The sequence below is a fragment of the Phoca vitulina genome, unplaced genomic scaffold, assembly GCF_004348235.1.
Source record: "Phoca vitulina isolate PV1807 unplaced genomic scaffold, GSC_HSeal_1.0 scaffold55, whole genome shotgun sequence".
NCBI classification, from domain to species: Eukaryota; Metazoa; Chordata; class Mammalia; order Carnivora; family Phocidae; genus Phoca; species Phoca vitulina.
Window position 1 is genome coordinate 1423174 of NW_022589758.1, and position 24661 is coordinate 1447834.

The 24661-nt window shown below is 36.5% G+C and overlaps 1 protein-coding gene across 1 annotated transcript in view; it reads left to right on the forward strand.

Moving 5' to 3' along the window:
* The window catches only part of MOSPD2 (motile sperm domain containing 2), a 57298-nt gene that overhangs the window by 22205 nt on the left and 10432 nt on the right, over positions 1-24661 (forward strand). The window contains exons 6-13 of the mRNA XM_032389606.1: positions 1068-1128; positions 3622-3660; positions 15685-15809; positions 18843-19019; positions 19667-19779; positions 21896-21992; positions 22810-22906; positions 23475-23604. Coding sequence (XP_032245497.1) covers positions 1068-1128; positions 3622-3660; positions 15685-15809; positions 18843-19019; positions 19667-19779; positions 21896-21992; positions 22810-22906; positions 23475-23604 — 839 coding nt within the window. The remainder of the gene's footprint in view (positions 1-1067; positions 1129-3621; positions 3661-15684; positions 15810-18842; positions 19020-19666; positions 19780-21895; positions 21993-22809; positions 22907-23474; positions 23605-24661) is intronic.

Consider the following 24661-nt stretch of genomic DNA (forward strand, 5'->3'; position numbering starts at 1 on the left):
ACTATTATATACTAGGATTTATTCCATAAAAAATACTTAACACACTTAAGGATGCTTACTTTCAGTTTACTGAAATTAAAGATGCTGCAACTCACATCCTAGAAATGACTTTATAGATTCATCTCTGGACAACTCACCTTTCAGTAATTGATGGATTTAAGTTTGCCCGATTATCTTTCATCCTACAGTCCTTATAAGATGGCTGATCAGGATTAGTAAGTTGGCCTACGGCCATGGAATAACATGGAATGAAATGATCCATGTGAATAGTGACCCTCATAACCTGATTTCATGTTGCTGTGTTCAGTGCAGTAGAACCAACAGACAGTTACGTTCATAAAGTTTCCCAGGAATTGGAGTCAATGAACGACACTCGAATATAAACTAAAAAATTCTAATTCTAATTCGAGGTCCCTAAATAAGAGGAAAGAAGCTAGAGGCGAAGTAGATACAGAACACCAATATGTTCGGATTAGCTGTTGTGTAAAAGATTGATAAAACGTATTTTACTGCAACTATTACAAGGTATAAAAATTAGGTTTAAAAAGCAAATATACCAGAATAGATATATGTAATATCATTCCAAGTAGTGAGATTGTAAACTGTATACTTGTTTCAATAATTCCTTAATTGTTAAACAGATTTTTAGAATTTCTCTATAGGCATTGCTTTTAGATCCACTTTATAATGCCATGTTACTTTAGCAGCCTGAAGTATCTCACTAGTTTGAGGTAACAGGAATGCTGTTTAAGCATCTGATTTCTTTTACTTGATTTTAGAACTGATTATTATAAGTAGCTTAATGACTTAAAACCTTAATCCCTGGAAATATAGATACATATTTATATATGAGCTTATTTTTTACAGAATTGTCTCATTTGCATTTTTTTTTCCCAAGAACCATATTTTAATTGTTATTCCCCTATTCCAAGGGGTACTGGTTCAGTAAGATTTTTTTTATTATTATTTTATGTTATTTAATAGTTGTATCACCTTTAGAAATGTGCAATTTAAAATTCTCTAATGTGGATAGTCTTAAAGATTTAAATGTGTAATCTTTGTTTTAGGACATGGACTTTGTACGCTTTATCATCAACTGCTTTAAGGTTTATTATCCTAAATACCTCTGTAAGTAACTTACTCTTTTATAAAAATACAAAATATAGAAACTATAAACAATGGCTCAGATTGCTTTATATTACTATAGACTTTAATACCTGAAGTGTTATTTTCTGATGAGGAGCTTAAATGTGTGCCTAGAAGTTTAAGTGCATATCCTAGTAGATATAAGGGAAAATTTTCATAATCGTCCTTTATAGTTTTAAGAATTTAAGTTCTAAACTGTATAGATGGCATCCTATAACACACACACATATATAGGTACATAAAAACATACCTTTATTTTGAAGATTATCCCATTTTTAGTCATCTTTCGATAAAAAGCTCATTTAAAATAATATTTATTATATGGAACTTCTTACATATAAGAAACACATAAGCAGTATTGATAAAGTATACTGTGTGATAAGCAGTACTCATACATAAAATGTACTGTGTTACTAATCGTTCATTTTAAAATTGTCATTAAGAAAACATTAGACTTGGGCACCTGGGTGGCTCAGTCGGTTAAGCGTCTGCCTTCAGCTCAGGTCATGATCCCAGAGTCCTGGGATCTAGCCCCACATCAGGCTCCCTACTCAGCGGGGAGTCTGCTTCTCCCTCTCCCTCTGTCCCTACCCCCTGCTTGTGTGCTCTTGCGCATGCTCTCTCTCTCTCTTTGAAATAAATAAAATCTTTAAAAAAAAATTAGACTAGCGTACACTGCATTTAAATCTGGCATTTAGAGTTTATTTTTAATTGTGATTCTTGCATTAATTACCAGAATGAAGAACTCCTAAATCTTATGTATTCATTTTTGAGTTATTAGACTTATATGATGTTTTCCCTCTGGAGAAATCAAGATGTTGTCCCACATAAACAGCCATATATTTTTAGCTCCAGTGGACTAAAAGTGAAAAAAGCAGAAGAGAGACAACAGGGATATCAGAAAATGGAAACTCACAGATCTGCCTGGGCACAGCCTGGCAAATACCACAATTAGGGTCTTTTGAGACTTCTGACTTAGGTGATATTAAAGCTTAAAATCCCTAAATCTTCTTAACTTTGGCATGCTTTCACGTTATTCATGTGAAGTAAGGAACAGACAGCAAGCATGATCAATCTCAAGGATCAGTGCCACTGCTAGCCCATGCTCTCATGTCTTCAGAGGGAGTATTCATGAAACTTTTTAGGTAAAGAGAATGTCTGGTTGGGAAACCTGGAGGATCTGCTATTCCTTCTGAATTCTTCCTGGATCCACCATGTACCCTGATTCATTAAGTTTTATAGTACCAATCAAATGGTCAATAGGGAATCTCGACCCCATATGATTAGGTTGTTCCTCTTATGTATAAAATGAAAATAAAATATCCACGTGTTTATTGAAATATCTAAAAGTTTGTGAAGAGCCATTTATAAATAGTATAAATATCATTATTACCTTATAAAACATATCTAAGATTCTTTTGAGAGAACTCTTAATAAATTCATGGTTCTATATAAACTATGAATTGGAATACTATTCATTCCGATTAACTAGAGGTAATGTGTATATATTCTGCCTACATAATGTAGTTTTGCAGACATTAAATTTTGTAAAATCTGATTATGCTTCAAAATTTGTCATGAAACACAACCATTATTTCATAAAACCTTAAGTCCACATCTTTTTAGGCATATCACAGATGAAAATTGAGGTATTAAGCACCAGGCTACCTCTGTGAGATACCTTGTTTCTCACATGAACTTTACTTGTCCTACATTAATATAATCATTCTAGGAGGTTCTCTGCTCAGAGAAGAATGAAATTATATTTTGATTCATTTGTAATAGAACAATGAATTGGATATCAATTGTGATTTCTGGTTCTTTCTCATAATTGTTAATAGGGCTATTCAAGTCTTCATCTAAATATGCAAATAATACTTCTGTATACTTGGGAATTACTGGCTTGCTGGGGCTTATAATATGAAGAAAAGTATAAATTCTGTTTCTTAAAACGTAATGGTGTATTAAAGTTAGGGTGAAGGGAAAATGTGCAAGTGGTTTAACAATATAATCTCTAGAAACTTAGCAAAACCAATAAATTAGACATTGAAATCATTTTTTTACTTAAATTCAATTAATTAACATATAGACATTGAAATCATTTTAAAGTTCACTGGACTTCAACACTAATATGACATGCCACATCCAAAGATTCCACTTACCCATTTAACTATTTTCTTTTGTACCTTTCTGCAAACAGCAAAAGCAATAAATGAACAAAAGAACAGGCTATTTGCCAAAGGACAGTGATAATGCAGTGGTCATTTCCAAAAAGCTGCCCTGGGTGGTCCCCTCGTCAGTGTGAGAAGTTAATTTGGTTCGAGCACCACTCACACTTCACTGAATTAGAACAGAGTCAGCTAGCTCAGTTTTTAGTTAGGTTTAGATCACCAGCTTTTTCTAGACCAGGTATAACTGATATTACTATAGTGGTACTAAATCACATTCAATGAATTTTTTTGTCTTGTCTTTCAGCAAAAATGGTGATCTTTGATATGCCTTGGATAATGAACGGTGAGTATATTACTTATACTTTGCTAAAACAAAATGCCTGATTTCCTTTTTTCCAATTTAGCCATATTTCTGTGGTGGTTTAAAATAATGTTTATGTTGTGCTTGGTGTGTACTCTTAAGAGGCTGGAGCTAGAACATTCAAAGGCTCTTCCTAAGCAAACCGGGTTAACGTTCTACCCCCAGGCTCTGGATAGGACATGCATTAGTCTTCTCTAAAAACAGCGTCAAGATGTTCAACCATTCAGGTAAACCTAGAGACAGATGCCTCAGTTTGTCACCCACAGATGGGCATGTCACAGAACACAGGCGTTGGCTGGATTTTCTCATGGGCTTTGGGTGTTGAGGAAGAAGGTGGGATGAATCTGAAATTTACTCCAAATCTCTGTAGGCACATTACCCTTCTATAAGACAGTCATGATACATTTTTTGGTAAAAAATTATTTTAAAAAGCATTGAAAAACACTCTTTACCAACTTCAACATGATGCAAATTTAATGTTATTTTCAGAATGTACATTTTCATTTGTGTTTGCCAGAGTCAATTGTTATATAGAAACCAATAGAGAAAACCAATGAAACTAAACCTTGGTTCTTTGAAAAGTTAAATAAAATTGACAAAACTTTAGCTAAACCAATAAAGAAAAAAAAAAGACTCCAGTGATTAAAATCAGGAATGAAATAAGGGACATCACTGCTGACCTTACAGAAATTAAAAGGATTATAAGGGAATACTGTGAATGCTTGTATGCCAAGAAATTAGATGATATAGATGAAATGGACATGTTCCTAGAAAGACAAAATACAGAAATAATTCAAGAAGAATCTGAATAGAAGTATAACAGAAGACCTTGAATTAGTAATCAAAAAACTTCCCACAAAGAAAAGTCGAGGCCTAAATGACTTCACTGGTAAATTCTACCAAACATATGAAGAAGAATCAACACCAAACCTTTGCAAACTCTTCCAAAAGAGAAGAGGGAACACTCCCCAACTCATCTTATGAGGCAAGTATATTCTAATAACATCATTGGAAAAGAAAACTAGAGACCAGTATCCCTTATGAATATGGATGGACCAACCCACAATAAAGTACTGACTGAACCTAGCAGCATATAAAAAGGATTATACACCATGACCAAGTGGGATTTATCTCAGGAATGCAAAGTTGGTTCAACATACGAAAATCAATCCATGTATTCAATGTATTAATAGACTAGAGGAAAAAAGCACGTGATCATCTCAGACACAGAAAAAGCATTTGACAAAACCTAGTACATTCTCATGATAAAGGCACTCAAGAAACTAGGAATAAAAGGTGCAAAGAGTTGTAACACCTGCAGAGTTAGGGAGACCACAGTAGTCCACGTAAGACTACCCTCACTTCTGAGACCACCTGTAAGTTCAGGGGGTGCCCCAAACCACCCTCAGGTCTGCTAGAATTACTCATAGACCTCACTGGAAGCTGTTATACTCACAGTTATGGTTTACTACAGGAAAAGGGTTCAGATTTAAATCAGCCAAGGGAAGAGAAACATACGGTGGAATCCAGTTAATTACCAAACGTGGAACACATTAGTTTCCCAGCATTGATATGTGGCAGTACTTCCTGGAGTATTGCCAACCAGGGAAGCTCACCTAAACTCCACTGCTCAGTTTGTATTAGGGCCCCATTACATAGGCCTGACTGATTAATCACGTGCTTGATTAATCACGTGCTTGATATTAGGGCCCTATTACATAGGCCTGACTGATTAATCACGTGCTTGATCTCCATTCTCCAGAGGTCTACTCATACTGTGTGACCAAAGCCCCCACCCTAAATTATATTGTTACAGTGTGACCCAAGGCCCTCAGGCAAACAAGGACACCCCTTACCTTACAAGGTGGGCATGAAGGTTACCTTCCAGAAGCTGAGGGCAAAGGCCAGACCTCTCTTTGGGTAAAGTTAATTCTTGAATATAGAGAAGAGAACTTTGTCAGCCTGCTAAAGGGCATTTATATAAAACTTACATCTATGAAAACTCAGAACTAACATCATACGTAGCAGTGAAAGAAGGAATGCTTTCCCGCTAAGATCAGGAACAAGACAGAGTAGTCTGCCTTAACCACTTATCTTGCCAGGGCACTTAGGCAAGAAAATGAAATAAAAGGCATCCATATTGGAAAAGAAGTAATACTATTTATATTTGCAGGTGACATAGTCCTCTATATGGACAATTTTAAGGAATACACACACCAAAAAGAAAAAAACAACCCTATTAGAACTAATAAACGAGTTCGGTAAGATGGCATGATACAAATCAATATACAGACTCAACTGTATTTCTACACATTAGCAATGAATAATCCAAAAATGAAATTAAGAAAAAAATTCCATTTTGAAGAGCATCACAAAGAATAAAATACTTAGAAGTAAAAATTAATAAAAGAGGTTCAAGACTCATACACTGAAAACTACAAAACACCATTGAAGGAAATTCAAGACCTAGGTCAACAGACATCTCTGGTTCATGGGTTGGAAGACCTAATATTGTTACAATGGCAGTACTTCCTGAATTCATCTACCAGTTCAGTGCAGTCCCTGTCAAAATCCCAGCTGCCTTTTTTTACAGAAATTGACAGGCTTGTTCTTAAGTGCACATGGAAGTGCAGGAGACCAAGAGTAGTAAAAATAATCTTGAAAAAGAACAGTGAAATTAAAGGACTGACATTCCTTAGTTTCAAAACTCAATACAAAGCTACAGTAATTAAGATGTCGTGATACAGACATAAGGATAAACATATAGATCAATAAAATAGTGTTGAGAGTCAAGAAGTAAACCCTAATATTTATGAATAATCGCTTTTTTTTGACAGTAATACCAAGACATTTCAGTGGAGATAGAATAGTCTTAAATTTTTATTTTAATCACACAGTGCTCATCATGACAAGTACATAACTTAATCCCCGTCACCTATTTAACCCACTCCCTCCCCTCTGGTAACCATCAGTTTGTTGTCTATAATTAAGAATCTGTTTCTTGATTTGTCTCTTTTTTTTCCCTTTGTTTGTTTGTTTCTTAAATTCCACATGAGTGAAATCATATGGTATTTGTCTTTCTCTGACTCACTTATTTCACTTAGCATAATACTCTAGCTCCATCCGTGTCATTGCAAATGGCAAGATTTCATTATTTCTTATGGCTGAGTAATAGTCCATTGTGTATATGTGTGTGTGTGTATATATATATATATATATTATACCACATCTCCTCTATCCACTAATTAATGGACACTTGGGCTGCTTCATATCTTGGCTGTTGTAAATAATGCTGCTATAAACATAAGGGTGCATGTATCCCTTTGAATTTGTTTTTTTTGTTTGTTTTTTGGGGGGGGGTTTGTATTCTTTGGGTAAATACCTAGTAGTGCAATTGCTGGATCATAGCATAGTTCTATTTTTAACCTTTTGAGGAACCTCCATACTGGTTTTTTACAGTGGCTGCACCTGTTTGCATTCTCACCAATAGTGCATGAGGATTCCTTTTTTCCACGTCCTCGCCAACACCTGTTGTTTCTTGTGTTTTTTATTTTAGCCATTCTGACAGGTGTGAAGTGATATCTCATTGTAGTTTTGATTTGCATTTCCCTGATTATAAGTGTTGATAAGCATCTTTTCATGAGTCTGTTGGCCATCTGGATGTCTTCTTTGGAGATATGTCTATTCATGTCTTCTGCCCATCTTTAGTTGGATTATTTGTTTTTTGGGTGTTGAGTTTTATAAGTTCTTTATATATTTTGGATACTAACCCTTTATCAGATACATCATTTGCAGGGCGCTTGGGTGGCTCAGTCAGTTAAGTGTCCAACTCTTGATTTCAGCTCAGATCATGATCTCAGGGTCGTGATATCAAGCCTCGAGTTGAGCTCCATGCTCAGCGGGTAGTCTGCATGAGATTCTCTCTCTCCCTCTGCCCCTCCCCTCCACGGGCCCTCTCACACATTCTCCCCCCCCCCAAATAAATCTTCTCAAATATCTTCTCCCATTCAGTAGTTTGTCTTTCAGTTTTATTGATTGTTTCCATCACTCTGATAAAGATTTTGGGGGGGGGGGGTGTAGTCCCAATAGTTTATTTTTGCTTCTTTTTCCCTTGCCTCTGGGGGACCTAGCTAGAAAAAAGTTGCTACAGATGATGTCGGAGAAGTTACTGCCTGTGCTCTCTTCTAGGATTCATATGGTTTCAGGTCTCACATTTAAATCTTTAATCCATTTTGAATTTATTTTTGTGTATGGTGTTAGAAAGTGGTCCAGTACATCTTTGTAATATAACTTGAAGCCTGCAATTATGATGCCTCCACCTTTGGCTTTTCTTTTTCGAGATTGTTTTGGCTATTCGGGGTCTTTTATGGTTCCATACAAATGTAGTATTATTTGTTCTAGTTCTGTGAAAAATGATGTTGGTACTTTGATTAGGGATTGCATTAATTGTGTAGATTGTTTTGGGTAGTATAGACATTTTAACAATATTTGTTCTTCCAATCCATGAGCATGGAATGTCTTTCCATCTCTTTGTGTTGTCTTGAATTTCTTTCATCAATGTTTTTATAGTTTTCAGGTACAGGTCTTTCACCTCTTTGGTTAAGTTTATTCCTAGTTATCTTACTATTTTTGATGGGATTGTTTTCTTTCTCTTTCTGCTGCTTCATCATTGGTGTATAGAAATGCAACAGATTTCTCTATGTTGATTTTGTATCCTGCGACTTTACTGAATTCATTTATCAGTCCTAGCAGTTTTTTGGTGGAGTCTTTCAGGTTTTCTACATACAGTATCGTGTCATCTGCAGATAGTGAAAGTTTTACTTTTTCCTTGCCAGTTTGGATGCCTTTTATTTCTTTTTGTTGTCTGACTGCATGTGGCTAGGGCTTCCAGTACCATGTTCAATAAAAGTGGTGAGAGTGGACATCCTTGTCTTGTTCCGACCTTAGGGGAAAGGCTCTTCCCCACTGAGGATGATGTTAGCTGTGGGTTTTCATATATGGCCTTTATTATGTTGAGGTGTTCTTTGTAAACCTACTTTGTTGAGGATTTTTGTCATGAATGGATGTTGTATCTTGTCAGATACTTTTCTTGCATCTATTGAAATGATCACATGGTTCTTATCTTTTCTCTTATTGATGTGATGTATCACATTGATTGATTTGCAAATATAGAACCACCCTTACAACCCAAGAATAAATCCCACTTGATTGTGGTGAAGGATTTTTTTAATGTATTGTTGAATTTGGTTTGCTAGTGTTTTTTTGAGGATTTTTGCATCTGTGTTCATCAAAGATATTGGACTGTAGTTCTCTTTTTTTGTGGTATCTTTATCTGGTTTTGGTATCGGGGTAATACTGGCTTTGTAGGATGAATTTGGAAGTTTTCCTTCTTCTGTTTTTTTTTGGAATAGTTTGAGAAGAATACGTATTAACTCTTCTTTAAATGTGTGGTAGGATTTGCCTGTGCAGCCATCTGGTCCTGGACTTTTGTTTATTGGGATTTTTTTTTTATTATGATTCAGTTTCTTTGCTGATAATTGGTCTGTTCACATTTTCTATTTCTTCAAGCTGTTTCAGGTTTGGTCATATGTTTCTAGGAATGTTCTTCTAGGTTGTCCAATTTGTTGGCATAGTTTTTCATAATATTCTCTTATAATTGTATTTCTGTAGTGTTTGTTGTTATTTCTCCTCTTTTATTTGTGATTTTATTTATTTGGGTCCTTTCTCTTTTTATATTGGTTTTTTCAAAGAATCAGCTTCTGGTTCCATCCATCTGTTCTGTTGTTTCTTTAGTTTTTATATCATTTGTTTCTGCTCTGATCTTTATTATTTCTTTCCTTCTGTTGGCTTTAGGTTTTTCCAGGTCCTTAGGTATAAGGTCAGGTTGTTTATTTGTGATTTTTCTTGCTTCTTGAGGTCGGCCTGTATTGCTATAAACTTCCCTCTTAGAACTGCTTCTGCTGCGTCCCAAAGGTATTGAATCATTGTGTTTTCATTTTCATTTGTTTCCATGTACTTTTTTATTTCTTTGACTTCCTGGTTGACCCATTCATTGTTTAGTAACATGTTATTTGACCTCCATGTATTTGTGCTCTTTCCAGATTTTTTCTTGTGGTTGACTTCTAGTTCCATAGCATTGTGGTCAGAAAAGATGCATGGTATGACTTTGATCTTTTTGAATTTGTTGAGGCATGTTTTGTGGCCTAATATGTGATCTGTTCTGGAGAATGTTCCATGCACAGTTTAAAAAAATATGTGTATTCTGCTGTCTTTGGATGGAATGTTCTGAATATATCTGTTAAGTCCATCTGGTCTAGTGTGTCACTCAAAGCCATTGTTTCCTTGTTTATTTTCTGTTTAGATGATCTGTCCATTGATGTAAGTGGGATGTTAAAGTCTTCTACTATTGTATTATTGATTAGTTCATTTATGTTTCTTACTGTTTTGTGTATTTGGGTGTTCCCATGCTGGGTGCATAAATATTTACAATTGTTTTTCTTCTTTTTGGGTTATCCCCTTTATGATTATTTAGTGTCCTTATTTGTCTTTTGTTAGTCTTTGTTTTATTTTATTTTATTTTTTTTTTAAAGATTTTATTTATTTATTTGAGAGAGAGAGAATGAGAGAGACAGCACATGAGAGGGGGGAGGGTCTGAAGGAGAAGCAGACTCCCTGCCGAGCAGGGAGCCCGATGTGGGACTCGATCCAGGGACTCCAGGATCATGACCTGAGCCGAAGGCAGTCGCTCAACCAACTGAGCCACCCAGGCGCCCGTTAGTCTTTGTTTTAAAGTCCAGTTTGTCCAATATAAGTATTGCTTCTCTGGCTTTCTTTTGCCAGCCATTTGCATGATAAATGTTTCTATCTGCTCACTTTCAATCTACAGTATCGTAGGTCTAAAATGAGTCTCTTGTAGGTAGCATATAGATGGGTCTTGTTTTTTTTATCCATTCTATAACCCTGTGTCTTTTGATTGGAGCATTTAGTCCATTTACATTCAGAGTAATTATTAACACATATGTATTTATTGCCATTTTATTACTTGTTTTGTGGTTGTTTCTGAAGATTTTCTCTAATCCCTTTTTTGTCTTTCATGGTTTGCTGATTTTCTTTAGTGGTATACTTGGATTTCTTTCTCTTTATTCTTTGCATACTTGTTAGTGGTTTTTGATTTGTGGTTACCATTATGTTTGTATATAAATAACCTCTTCTGCATATAGCAGTCTATATTAGGTTGATGGTCTTCTAACTTTGAACCCATTCTTTGTTCCTCTCTCCCCACATTTTAAGTGTAGGGTGTCATATTTTACATCCTTTTATTTTGTGAGTTCCTTGACTGATTTCTTACAGAAATATTCATTTTTACTGCTTCAGTGTTTCCTACCTTTATACTGTCACTTTTGGTCTCTCCTTTCCACTTCGAGTCCCCTTTAATATTTCTCACAGGGCTGGGTTAGTAGTAGTCATGAACTCCTTTGTTTTTGTCTGGGAACCTCATTATTTCTCCTTCTATTCTGACTGATAGCCTTGCTGGATAGAATAATCTTGGCTGCAGGTTTTTCCCATTCAGCATTTTGAATATATCATACCATTCCTTTCTGGCTTATAAAGTTTCTGCTGAAAAATCCATTGATAGCCTTATGGGGTTCCCTTTGTATGTAACTGTCTTCTTTTATCTTGCTGCTTTTAATATTTTTTTCTTTATCACCATATTTTGCCATCTTAATTACAATATGTCTTTTTTTAAAGATTTTATTTATTTATTTGAGGGGGAAGGAGGAGGACAAGCAGACTCTGCAGAGTGCAGAGCCTGACGTGGGGCTCGATCTTATGACCCTGAGATCATGACGTGAGCCAAAACCAAGAGTCGGATGCTTAACTGACTGAGCCACCCAGGCGCCCCTACAATATGTCTTGATGTGGATCTGCTTTTGATAATTTTGTTAGGGGTTCTCTGTGCCACCTGGATCTAGATATCTGTTTCCTTCCCCAGATTAGGGAAGTTTTCAGCCACTATTTCTTCAAAGAAATTCTCTGCCCCCTTTTCTCTTTATTCTTCTTCTGGGATTCCTATAATATGAATGTTATTATGTTTGATGGAGTCACTGAGTTCCCTAGTCTCTTCTCATTTTGCTTAATTCTTTTTTCTCTCTTTTGTTCATCTTATTTTCCATTACTCTTCTAGGTCACTAATTCATTTCTCTGCTTATTTTCAGCCTGCTTTTCATTCCATCAAGTGTGTTTCTCATTTTGTTTATAGAGACCTTTATCTCTGCTTTGTTATCCCTTATCTCTGTGTTCATGGTCTCACTGATGCCTTCCACTCTTTTCTCAAGTCCAGTGAGTATCCTTGTGGTCATTGCTTTAAATTCTCCATCAGGGGGCGCCTGGATGGCTCAGTCAGTTGAGCATCTGACTCTTGGTTTCTGCTTGGGTTGTGGCCTTGAGGTCATGGGATCAAGTCCCTCGTTGGGCTCCATGCTCGGTGTGGAATCTGCTTGGAATTCTCTCTCTCTCTCTCTCTCTCTCTCCCTCTGCCCCTACCCCTGCTCACACTGTCTCTCTAAAATAAATGAATCTTTTTAAAAAATTCTCCACCAGGCATGTTACTTGTATCTGTTTCACTTAGATCTCTGGTCGGGGCCTTGTCCTGTTCTTTCATCTGGGGCAAATTCCTCTGTCTTCTTATTTTGTCCAAGTCTCTGTGCCTGTTTCTGTATGTTAGGAAAGTCAGCTACGTCTCCTGTTCTTAAGGGTAACTGCCTTATGAGGAAGAAGTGCTATAGTGCCCTGCCATGTGGTGTCCCCTGTTCCCCAGGGCCTGGCGCTTCTGGGAGTGTCTCCAGTGTGTGCTGTGTGTGCTCTGCTGTTGCGTCCTGACCACTTTATCCTTCAGGCCAGGCATCTGCAGAGGCTCTCTTTGCCTGTTGTGGGCAGAGTTTGGTCCCTGGCCTGAATGTGGCACATTTTAACTAGGTGTGCTGTGGTCTGTTTGTGAAGTGAGACCTGTCGGTGCCACCACAGGATCCGAGGCCTCATAAAACTCCTGGGTCAGGAGATGCAGTATTGGCAAGGGTTTGGGCCGGTCTTCTGGGGGAGGGGGCCTGCAGACCTGGAGCTGAGGGAAGCGTGACTGGGAAGGGCGTTTCTTCTAGAGCGTGGGGCTGTGGAAGAGCTTGGGTGTAAGCAAGTTAGGTAGCAAGTGTCAGTACTGTGCTGGTTCCTGCAGGTGGCCCTGTGCTTATGCTGAGGGGTCGGGGAGTGAAATGGTACCTGCCAGTTTCTTTGTTCCCCAAGGGGTCTCTCCATGAATGCTGCCTGTCTGGGACATGCTCCAAGATGAGCAGATAACCTCCGTACTGTGTGCCCCGGGTGCTCTTCAGATCTCTTGTTTCCACACTGTATATCCATGGGCTGTTTGTCCTGCTTTCTCCCCAGGAGCAGCCCCAGTGTCCTCTGAGCTCTTCCAAAGTCAAGCACACTGAAGTTTAAAACTCCGCTTTAAGCCCTACTGATTGCAAGAGCTCACGAAATTCAGGCCCTCTCGCTTTCCAAGCCAGTTGCTATGGGGATTTGTTTTCCCCACGTGCTTCCCTGTGTGCTAGTCTGTCTCTTGCCCTTCTCTGTGGCCAAGGCTCCCTCCCCATTGCAGCAGCCATAATCCATTTCTCTCCTAAGCCAGGTCTCTGTACTTCCTACCTTCTTTAATGTGGCCTTGTCTCTACCTTGTGGAGTTTGTTCTGCCAATCTTCAGATGAATTTCTGGGGCATTTAGGATGATTTGATAGTTATCTAGTTGTATTTGTGGGACGAGGCATGCCTTAGGGTCCTTCTACTCTGCCACTGTCTTCCAAGATCTCTCTTGAGAAAGAATAGTCTCTTTAATAAATGATACTGGAATAATTGAACAGTGAAGTTGGACCTCTACCTCCCTTCATATACAAAAATAAGCTCAAAGTGGATCAGAGACCTGATTGTAAGGGTTAGAACTATAAAAGAAACCATGGGAGTAAATCTTTGTGACCTTGGATTAGGTGGTGGTTTCTTGATATGACACCAGAAAAGCACAAGCAACAAAAGAACAGATACATTGGACTTCATTAAAATTCAAAATTTTGTACTTCGAAGGACACCATCCAGAAGGTGAAAAGACAACTCTCAGAATGGAATAAAATATTTACAAATCATACATCTGATAAGGGACTTAGATCTAGAATATATAAGTGGCTTTTACAGCACACAATAAAAAGACAAATGGCCCAATTAAAAAGGGTGAAAGATTTGAATGGACATTTTTCCAAAGAAGTTATGCAAATGGGCAATAAACATATAAAAAGATGCACAACATCATTAGTCATTAGAGAGCTACAAGTCAAAACCAAATGAGATACTACTTCACACCAACTAGGATGGCTATAATCAAAAAGACAGTAACAAGTGTTGAGGATATGGAGAAATTAGAATCCTCATACATTACTGGTGAGAATGTAAAATGGTGCAGCCACTCTGGAAAGCAGTTTGGCAGTTCCTCAAAAAGTTAAACATCGAATTACCGTTCCATTCCTAAGTATATTCCCAAGAGAATTGAAAGCATATGTCTACATAAAAACTTGTACACAGATGTTCATAGCAGTATTATTCATAATAATAAAAAGTGGAAACTACTCAAATGTTTATCAGTTGGCGAATGGATAAACAAATGTTGTAGATCCATAAAATGGAAAATTATTCGGCCATGAAAAGGAATTAAATACCGATACATGCTTACATCATAGATGACCCGTGAAAGCATCCTGAGTGAACAAAGCCAATAAAAAAAAGAAAACCCCATGTTGTATGATGGCATTTATATTAATATCCAAAATAGGCAAATCCAGAAAGTAGATTAGTGGTTGCCAGGGAATAAGGTAGGGAGGTTAAGGAGAATTGCTTATGGGCAGGGGTTTCTTTTTGGTGTTATGAACATGTTCTAGAATTAAATAGTGGTGATGGTTATACAATTGTCTGAATACACTTAAAACCTTTGATGTGCATACTTTAAAGGGTGAATTTTATGATATGTACATATTATATTTCAACAAAGCTGTTATAAAAAATTAGATTTAGCACTTTGGTTAATTCAAGTAGCATAGCTTCAAACATGTCAACTCACAGACTTTTTAAATTGAAATTAATGAAAATGTAAACCTTATGTAAAATTTAAGCATAATTAGCCAAAGTAAAAATGCAGTTTTCTGAACCACTATTTAATTTTTATCATACTGTTTTATTTCCTGATTTTTTTTCATTGATGCTTTTACAAATTTAATGCAGGATTCCTCTTTTAATTTCTTTAAAATGTGTTTAGAATGTCAGAATGGAAACAAGGTTTAAAAAAATTAAGTATAAATTAGAATAGCATGAAAGAACAAGATTGTAATTACTAAACAGCTGTGTTTGATAACAATGTATTCTTGTAGGTTCCATAAATAAGTTCCTCACAATTATATAAGCTGCAGGGCTTGCAAGAAAGGCAAAAGTTTAGGGTTAGGATGAAGTCTGAATCTAGCTCAAACCCATGAGGAGAGCTACTTCCTTCTCTTGTTGACTTCCCATTTGAGAAGGTTTTTCAGGTTGGGGATTGATCAGGAGTGTAAGGAAAAATGACTCTTTCCATACTATTGTGCAGTTATTCCTCAAACTACAGTGCTATTTGCTTCCGTGTCTGGGAATCTTAATAGTGGGGATCATTGACAGATTTGTACAGAGGCCAGAACCTTGATAAGTTTATTGACGCACATCAAGGTAATTTCATCTTCCTGAATCTTCATGGAACATTTGAAACCCATAACAGATCGTCACAATGTAAATGCCTACAGGAATTAGTGAATGTTAATTATCATACCACAGAAAGATACATATTAACAGAGTTTTGCCCAAACAAATTTCAGAAAACCTACATTACCACATACAGTAAATTAATTGAGAAAGAGAATGAATTTAATGAAGTGACTGTTTCTTCTTCAGCTGCTTTCAAAATTGTGAAATCCTGGCTTGGTCCGGAAGCAGTGAGTTTGTTGAAGTTTACCAGCAAAAATGAAGTCCAGGACTATGTCAGTGTCGAGTATCTGCCTCCCCACATGGGTGGGACTGTAAGTATCGTCCTCGGAATGTGTTTCTAAAGTAAGACTGCATCATGGCCCATTAGGCTGTATTTCCTTAAGGAAAAAGAAAAAGCAATATCTTAATATCCAGAGAAAGATCATAGATACTCCAAAATAACACCATTACAGGGGCGCCTGGGTGGCTCAGTCGTTAAGCGTCTGCCTTCGGCTCAGGTCATGATCCCAGGATCCTGGGATCGAGTCCCACATCGGGCTCCCTGCTCGGCGGGAAGCCTGCTTCTCCCTCTCCCACTCCCCCTGCTTGTGTTCCCTCTCTCACTGTGTCTCTCTCTGTCAAATAAATAAATAAAATCTTTAAAAAAAAAAAAAACAAAAAAACAAAAAAAAAGCAAAATAACACCATTACAGACATTTTTTATATAAGTTTTCAAGGTGTTAAATTTTCATTTTGAGAATTTTTAGAATCACATGATTCTAAACTGAAAAGTTCAGTATTCAGTACAAATATTCAGAAACAGTATTCATTAAAAAGTCTTTCTACTGCTATCCTAGTCACTCTCTTCCTCTCCCCAGTTCCATTTCTTATGTTTATTTCCACGAATCTGTATTGCCTATGTAAGCAGTACAGTATATTTGTAATACATATAAGCAAATATGTAATTCTTTCTCCCTCCCATCTCTTTTAAACAAGTAGTGTGTTTTTACACCATTATGCGTCCTACTTTTTTCTTTACAACGTGTCTTAGAGATCATTCCAAATCAATATGACAAACTGTTTTACTCTTGTTTATGGTGACATAGTATTCCTGTATCTAGAGATGAACCATAAATTATTTAATTAGTAACCATGAGTTATTGAATTTTTTTCATGTGCCTTAGTTTGCTTCCATTTGTTTACTGTTGAACAGTCTTTTTAATTTAAAAGATAATATAATCAAGTTTTTTTGAAATGGTTATACTACTTACAAATAAGAGACCAGGAATAAGTAGGTATGTGTTAAATTTTTAATACTACATAACAGTGAAACATACTGTGATAATGATTTTTCTTCTAAACTATGAAAACCTATGGATTTGGTATGCTTTGGGTTAACTTGATTGATAATATTTCAGTTGTTCGATTTTTATAATCTATTTCATATACTGTCTACCTGGCAAAATTGTATTCAACCAGAATCAAGTGACTAGCAAGATAAAAAGTTTTGGTATGTCCTTTTGTTTTCTTTAATTAGAAAAAACTTGAACCAATATTTTTATTTTTTTAACTTTATTTCATTATGTTATGTTAGTCACCATACAGTATTTTTAATTTGAAATTTGCGACTTTCCTATTTTAAGGCTTTATATTTTACATTTTAACAAGAACACAGTACGGTTCATTTCAGGTTCTGCCTTTAGTTAAACGAGCTATTTGATTTCTTTTTAATAATTTGCCCATAGAATTGTTGCATCTTAAAATTAATGGTATCTAGTAAAAATTGTTTTTAGGGGTAGAAAAGAGTGTCTCCCTTCTCTGTCATTAATGATGTATTTTTTTCAGGACTGTACTCAGAATTGTAGTAGGACTACTATTCTTTAACATAATTTTCCCCAAAAGTAATACATAGACCTTTTTTTTTTTTTTAAAGCAAACAGTACCAGAAGACTGAAAAGTACAACAGCTTAGTGAAAAGTATGTCTCCCTCCCCACATTACTGCCCACTGCCACTCTCCACAGGCAGTCAGTCACTGTTTCCAAGTTTTCTCTCCTAGAGATATTCTGTCCATTTTATTTTTTCATGTATGTTGTACTAGTTTTTCCACATCATTTCTTGTTAGGTTATGCCATATTGATTCTTAGAGGTCTACCTGATTTTTTAAACCATTTCAGAATATTCCATTGTATAGATGTAACATAATGTATTTAATCAGTTCTCTTTTGAAGGACTAGTAGTTGTTTCCTAATCTTGCCATTATTAATAGTGCTGCAGTGAATATCCTTGTAAATAACTCTTGGTACATGGGTACAGCAGTGTAAGTAGATGAACTCCTAGAGGTAAAATCATCAGGTCAATGGGTATTTGTAGTTTAAATTTTGTTACCTGTTGCCAGTTTCCCTCTAAAGAGATTGTGCTCATTTCCCAATTATGTGTGGCATGCTTGAACCACATCTCTCATTTTTGTAATCATTGCCAGTCTTGGGTGAAAAATATTGTGGTTTTGCATTTCTGTTATTGTAAGTGATGATGAGCATTTTTTATTATTTAAAAGGTAGTCTTCTTTTTCTATGAACTCTGTATCATTCCTTTATCTTTTGTTCTGTTAATTACTCTTTTCTTGTTGATTTGTATATATTAACAAAAGCTATCTTGTTTCCGATACATGTGGTACATAATTTTCCCAGTTGCGGCTTTAAAGAAAAAAAAACTTGTTTTTTTAGGGGGTTTTCTTGGCGGGGGGGTGTGGTTGGTTGGTTGATTGTTGGGTTTTGTTTTTTTGCAATTCAGAGATGTTTCATTTTAGCGTGCTCCATTTTTATCAATATTTTTATGCCTGCTAGGTTTTGTGCTATGATTAGAAAGGTCTTCGATACTTAGGTTTTGTGTTTTCTGTTTTTTAATCCTGTGTGTTGTTCTGGAGCTTTTTTTTTTTTTAAGCTTACATGGGTTTTAAAAAAATACACACTTTTGGAGTGCCTGGCTGATTCCATCGGAAGAGTGTGCTACTCTTGATCTCGAGGTCGTGGGCTTGAGCCCCACATTGAGGGTAGAGATTACTAAAAAAATAAACTTTTTAAAAAAATACATACTTCAAAGTTTTTATCCATCTGAAATTCTTTTTGGTGCAAAGAATGAGCTAAAGATCCAACTCGGTGCTTTCACAGATGGCTAGCCAGTTGTCCACACCACTTTCTGCTCTTTCCCTTTGTGTTTTGAAATGCTTCCTTTTTTAAAAATTTCACTAATTAAGTCTGGTTTTTTTCCTTTTTTTTTTGGCCAGGAGAGTGGATTTTAATTTTACTTAGAGAATTATTTCTCTACCCACCTCTTAGCAGGCTGTTATAAAATTCCTTTCTTTTAGGATCCTTTCAAGTATAGCTATCCACCACTAGTAGATGATGACTTCCAGACACCATTGTGTGAAAATGGGCCTATTGCCAGTGAGGATGAAGCTTCAAGTAAAGAAGATATAGAAAGTGATGGCAAAGAAACCCTGGAAACAGTTTCTAGTGAAGAACAAACAACTCTTCTAAAAAAGGTAATTTTAACAACAAAATGGCGTCAAAACCTGTGGCCTGTCCACCATTCTGCAACTAGCTACGTATGTGATTGTAATTCACTTAACTTGCCGCCCTCCCCCATCTTTGTCTGTAAATAAGAGGAAGTATCACTGTGGTGGTTAAAAAGGCTGATTTCATGCATTTGGATAAAAATTGGCAAAATGCATTTTGAAGGAATTGTTTTATTGAAAATATTTTTGATTTACCTGAGAGAAAAGTAATTCGTTTACAACCTTCTACTTCCTCTATTTCAGTTTTGAAAGAGCACTCAGTTATCTTTTTATGAGTCATCAGGGGCTTGATAGAGGGATAAATATGTTATAACTTAGAACAAATTTAAAGACTCTAAGGGAAAGACCATGTTATATTTTCTGTAGCGACTTATTGAAGTATGCTCTCAAATATATGTTCATGGTCATGTTAATATATGTTAAATACATAATTTAGGTGTGCTAAACTTTTGTTAAAGATTGTAATTTGGGTTGAATCACTATGTTTACTTTTTGACCTGATGAACTGCCCAGCTATGACTTTTTAAAAATCTGATATTCGAATTGATAAGACTAGTTAGCATGAAACTAAATTTCTTTATCTTTTCTTTCTTCATATTTTTTTTTGTCTTTAGATTAACCTAACCGAACATACTTCCAAAGCAGAAGAAACTGAAAAGGTTGATTCCAAAATGAAAGCTTTCAAAAAACCACTGAGTGTGTTTAAAGGGCCCTTATTACACATCAGGTAATCATAGTTGATTTTTTAGCTATGCTTTTATAACCTGTCTTGATTATCTTGAAGGAATTGCAAAATTAAGAAAACTCCTGTACTATTTTTCAAACTGTGGAAATATAAAATTAAAGGTTATCCAAAGACTCACCTTGGTTTCCAGTCATAGTAGATATTTTAGCTACCTTTTTGTTATTTATTCCATTAAATGTGTTTAAAGGGCCCTCATTTCATATCAGTAAATAAAAGTGAATATTTATATATTCACAGTTAATCTGAATGACATATATTTTTTCTTATTTTACTGGTACTGTTTGGCTTGCATAAGTTCAAGGATGCCAGAAATGACATTGAACTAAGCATTTATCAGTTTGACTTTCTAAAAGCTAAAGCTGAACTAGAAAAATAGGGTTGTTTTTTTTACCACAGCCAGAATTCAGTACATCTCTATTTTTGTTTCTGGGTTACTCAATCTAAGATTTAGGGTTGTTTGTAATTATCATTATGTAAAGATCTCTGTCTCACTAATGATGCTTTTCGTTGGTAAATCTATATGGCCTTATGTTAATGTTGCTGTACTGACTTTACTTAGTGATGACCTAATGTATCATTTCCCCTCCCATACTTTAAATCTTTCTGTGTAACTGTTTTAGGTATGACTGTTATGAACAATACAGCCAGACTTTTTAAAAATCTGATATTCGAATTGATAAGACTAGTTTGTTTGCATATTTTTGATTACTGTTATATCTGGATTTATCTACCATCTGTGTGTGTTTATGGGGGGACGGAGGCGGGGGACAACACATGCATATTCTGTTCGTCGTGGTTTTTCTTTGCCATTTCCCCCCCTGTGGAGTTTGTTTTCCATTTTTCCCTTCACTGGTTTAGAAGTTACACACTGTGTTTTCATTGGAAGCCTGTCAAAACCATAGGTCTTGACTTAGAAATGTCGGGGGTTGGCTGGGAGAGCTGCCTGGGGAGAAAGCCGGAGGAGAACAAGGCAGCGTCTAGGGCTGCAGTTTGGGCTCTTCGGCTCCCTGCCTCTGCCCCTGGGCAGGTCACAGCACTGCTCCTGCACAGGCATGGGGACCCACCAGCGTCTGTCTCCCCACAATGTCTCACGGGTTTTGTGCTGGTTACTGTGAGCGGTTCTGAGATTCATGACCTTCTCTTCTCTGTGGTCGATTTCAGATTGGGTTCTAAAAGGAAGCCAGCAACCATGCTAATTTGTCTTGTCCAGGGTTGGGCAAAGCCCTCCTCGGAAAGCACGTCCTTAAAAAATGTGTGTCCTCCAAATGACTGTCTCTGATATGTAGACATTCCTGATATAAAATGAATCAACTTACATATATAGCTCAAAGTGAAGGACAGCCTGAAGAATTCACCTTTTTATCTAAAATAAAAACACTGTTCTGCCCATTGTTTGGAGGCACCTGATACAATTTGACTAATGTAATTAAACTACACAAACTTTGCTTCAGTCTTTTAGTTTTGATTTTAGGTCATGAATACTACAGCGGCCAGCAATAGTAAAATTTGCATTTTGAGGTTCACTGATTTTACTGTTTAACCAATATTTCCCACCCCAAATTTTATTTTTGTTTTTTGTATTCCATATTACTCAGAAAAAGCCTTTATTATTAAGGAATTACCTAAGGAATTATTCTGTGACTTAAGTACATCTCTAATGATCTTTCATTTTAAGTTATGCTTTTCTCTGTTGGTGTATAGAATTATGTTCCATTCTAATCTCTTTGTAATTAAAGTTGAAGCAGCAGTTTCTTCTTTGTTTTGATTATCTATAACCTTCCAAAGAGTTTAAATGCACCTTAAGATGGTGCTGATTATAGGCTAATTCAGAATCTTCCTAACTCTCTCTCCTGTCCTTTTCCTATTTTGCTTTTGATTCTTGGGGAAAACCATAGGACTTTTAAATAGCATGCAATGAATTAGTAAGATTAAAACACAAACTATATTAGGTAGTTGCTTTATAAGCTTTTCTTTTTTGATGAAATCTCTTTATACAAATGAGCAGAAAATATTAAACAAATACTTTCCTTCCAGCTAATGATTAGATTGTCATTTATTCCAAATAATACAAATGCCTTATATTTTTGTCACCACCTAGCCCAGCAGAAGAACTGTATTTTGGAAGTACAGAATCTGGAGAGAAGAAAACTTTAATAGTGTTGACAAATGTAACAAAAAACATCGTAGCATTTAAGGTAAATATCAGAAAGATATAATAAATTCTATGTGGAAATCTGATAGGGGAAGTGATTTCAGACATATTTTAATTGAAAGATTGAGAATTTTTAACTTGCACGGTGTTTTTATTTGATATTTTTAGGCATGTAATACTGCCTTCTAGTTTTAACCACGTGGCATAGCTTATCTACAATTTTCCCCAGGATGTGTATCTCAATCTTTAATGAGCCATAATAGGCTAACGTCCAAATTAATCCCAGGCTTTAATGTTTGTGGTAAATAAAAACCCAAGGAAAATCACTCTTCATTATATAAATAACTCATAATAACAGTAAAAATAAAACTATAAAATCAAAAGTGCATTTCCCCCCGAGTGTGATATAGTTTGGAATGTAGTTTATACTGGATACTCACCTAATGACTGAGTTTACCACTGCCCCATATTGTAAGTATTAAGATGTTCTGGATGTTCTTTGAATATAGTGTGTTTTAATTCGTGAACGCTATTATAACGTGTCCTAATACACAGGTTTTTTTTTAATTTGTATTATTAAATTTAGGAAATTACCAGACAGGATATTTCATAGATTTTTTTTCTTTAAAAGGAAGGCTAAGTGACAATTGGACTTATGAGTGAATATTTTTTAAAATAGATTAAGATACTGTTTTCCTATTGATGGGGAAAAGTACATTCTATGCCTAACCACCATGGTTGTTTTGTAGACTTTATTATTAACTGTTAATTTTTTAAAACTCATTTTTAAGCCATTTACCCCAAAAGAAACATTTTTCTTATGTTATTAGTTATTATATGACCACTGTATTTATAAACAGGTGAGAACAACTGCTCCAGAAAAATACAGAGTCAAGCCAAGCAACAGCAGTTGTGACCCTGGTGCATCAGTTGATATAGTTGTGTCTCCCCACGGGGGTGAGTTGTGGCCTGATGGCCTCAGAGGGTGTGCTGGGGTACCTGGGGCCGGGTGAGGAGTCCATAGAGCCAGACTAGAATCTAGAAACTAGCTCAGTGTCAACAAGTCACCTCACGGCACTGTAGGCATCTCTTTTCTCATGTGTAAAATGAGATGGGTCAATGTTTCTCATTACAATGTTTTTTTTTTAAGATTTTATTTATCTGACAGAGAGAGCAAGCATAAGCAAGGGGAGTGGCAGGCAGAGAGAGGGAGAAGCAGGCTCCCCGCTGAGCAGAGAGCCCAGCGTGGGGCATGAGCCCAGGAACATGACCTGAGCCTAAGTCAGACGCTTAACTGACTGAGCCACCCAGGCGCCCCTAAAATGGTTTTTTAGCACATAAAATTGTTTAAACAGATGCCAGTTGAAATGGGATTTTTTTAAAAATCCTTTTTAGAAAATTTTTTCTTTAAGGTACTTCCGTATTATTCTTTTTCCATTGTTTTCTGCAATAATGCCTTAAACCACGTGTCCAGCCCTTTGTAAAGGTTCTTGTTTATATAGTAAGTTACCCTTTTGGAATGCAGGTTTAACAGTCTCTGCCCAAGACCGTTTCCTGATAATGGCTGCAGAAATGGAACAGTCATCTGGCACGGGCCCAGCAGAATTGACTCAGTTCTGGAAAGAAGTTCCCAGAAACAAAGTGATGGAGCATAGGTATGCTTTTTTACTCAAGGACTCTCAAATGTGATGGGAAGAAGCAGAAGGAGAGAAATGCCTGCATGGACTAGGCAGGGGTCTCTTCCTTCTTGCATTTGGCAGACATTTAGGCTTCTAGTGTGACCTCAAGCTCTCCAGGGCCCTGGGGTGCCTAGCTGAAGGCGATCTGCAGTTTCTCAAGGAGGTTGCTAATAGCAGACTTGTTTACAGGTCAGTGCAAGAATCTGGAGGTGTCAAAATTACAAATGTAGATCTCTCTGTACCAGCAGTTCCCTTTGTAGGAACACTCACCCTGTGTACTAGAATGTGTGTCTTTCAACATTGTTTGTGCTAATGAAAAAATGGGAAAGAAAGAACCTAAATGATCCTCAGTAAAGCAATAGTCAAATGCACTTGAGTATGTGCGGGAGTATTCTGCAACTATTTGAAACAGTGTGGTAAATCTTTATGATCTGATATGGAAAAATACCTATGATATATTAGGAGGAAAATCCTTTGCCTACATCGGCATATACAAGCATGTATGTGCATGTAAAGATCTATAGAAAAGGAGAAAAGAGGAGAAACCTGTGTAATGATTTTATTTTGGAGTGTGCCGGTTCTGCCTCCCAGGGGACACTTGTCAGTGTTGGGGAACGCTGTCCATTATCACAACTGGGCTTTGGGGTACTGTGGCATCCAGTACTTTGAGACCAGGGATGCTGCTAAACATCCCACAGTGCAAAGAACAGCTCCCCCCCCAAGACAGAATGATCTGGCTCAAAATGTCAGTAGTGCCTAGATTGAGGATTCTCCATGGTGGGTAGTTAAGGAGGGCCACTCTGATGACAAAAATGTAGGACCTGAAGGAAAAGAGCATAAGCCACTTAGATAACTGGAAAAAGTGCTTTCTAGGTGGAAGGAACCACAACTGAAAAAGGAGTGTGCTTGGCCTGTGTAAGGAACAGCAAGGAGGGAAATGTAGCTTGAACTCAGTTTAGGAGGGTGGGGGAGACAATGTGGGAGATGAGGTCAAAGAGGTAGTAGGAAGGCAGATGATTACCATAGTGAGGAC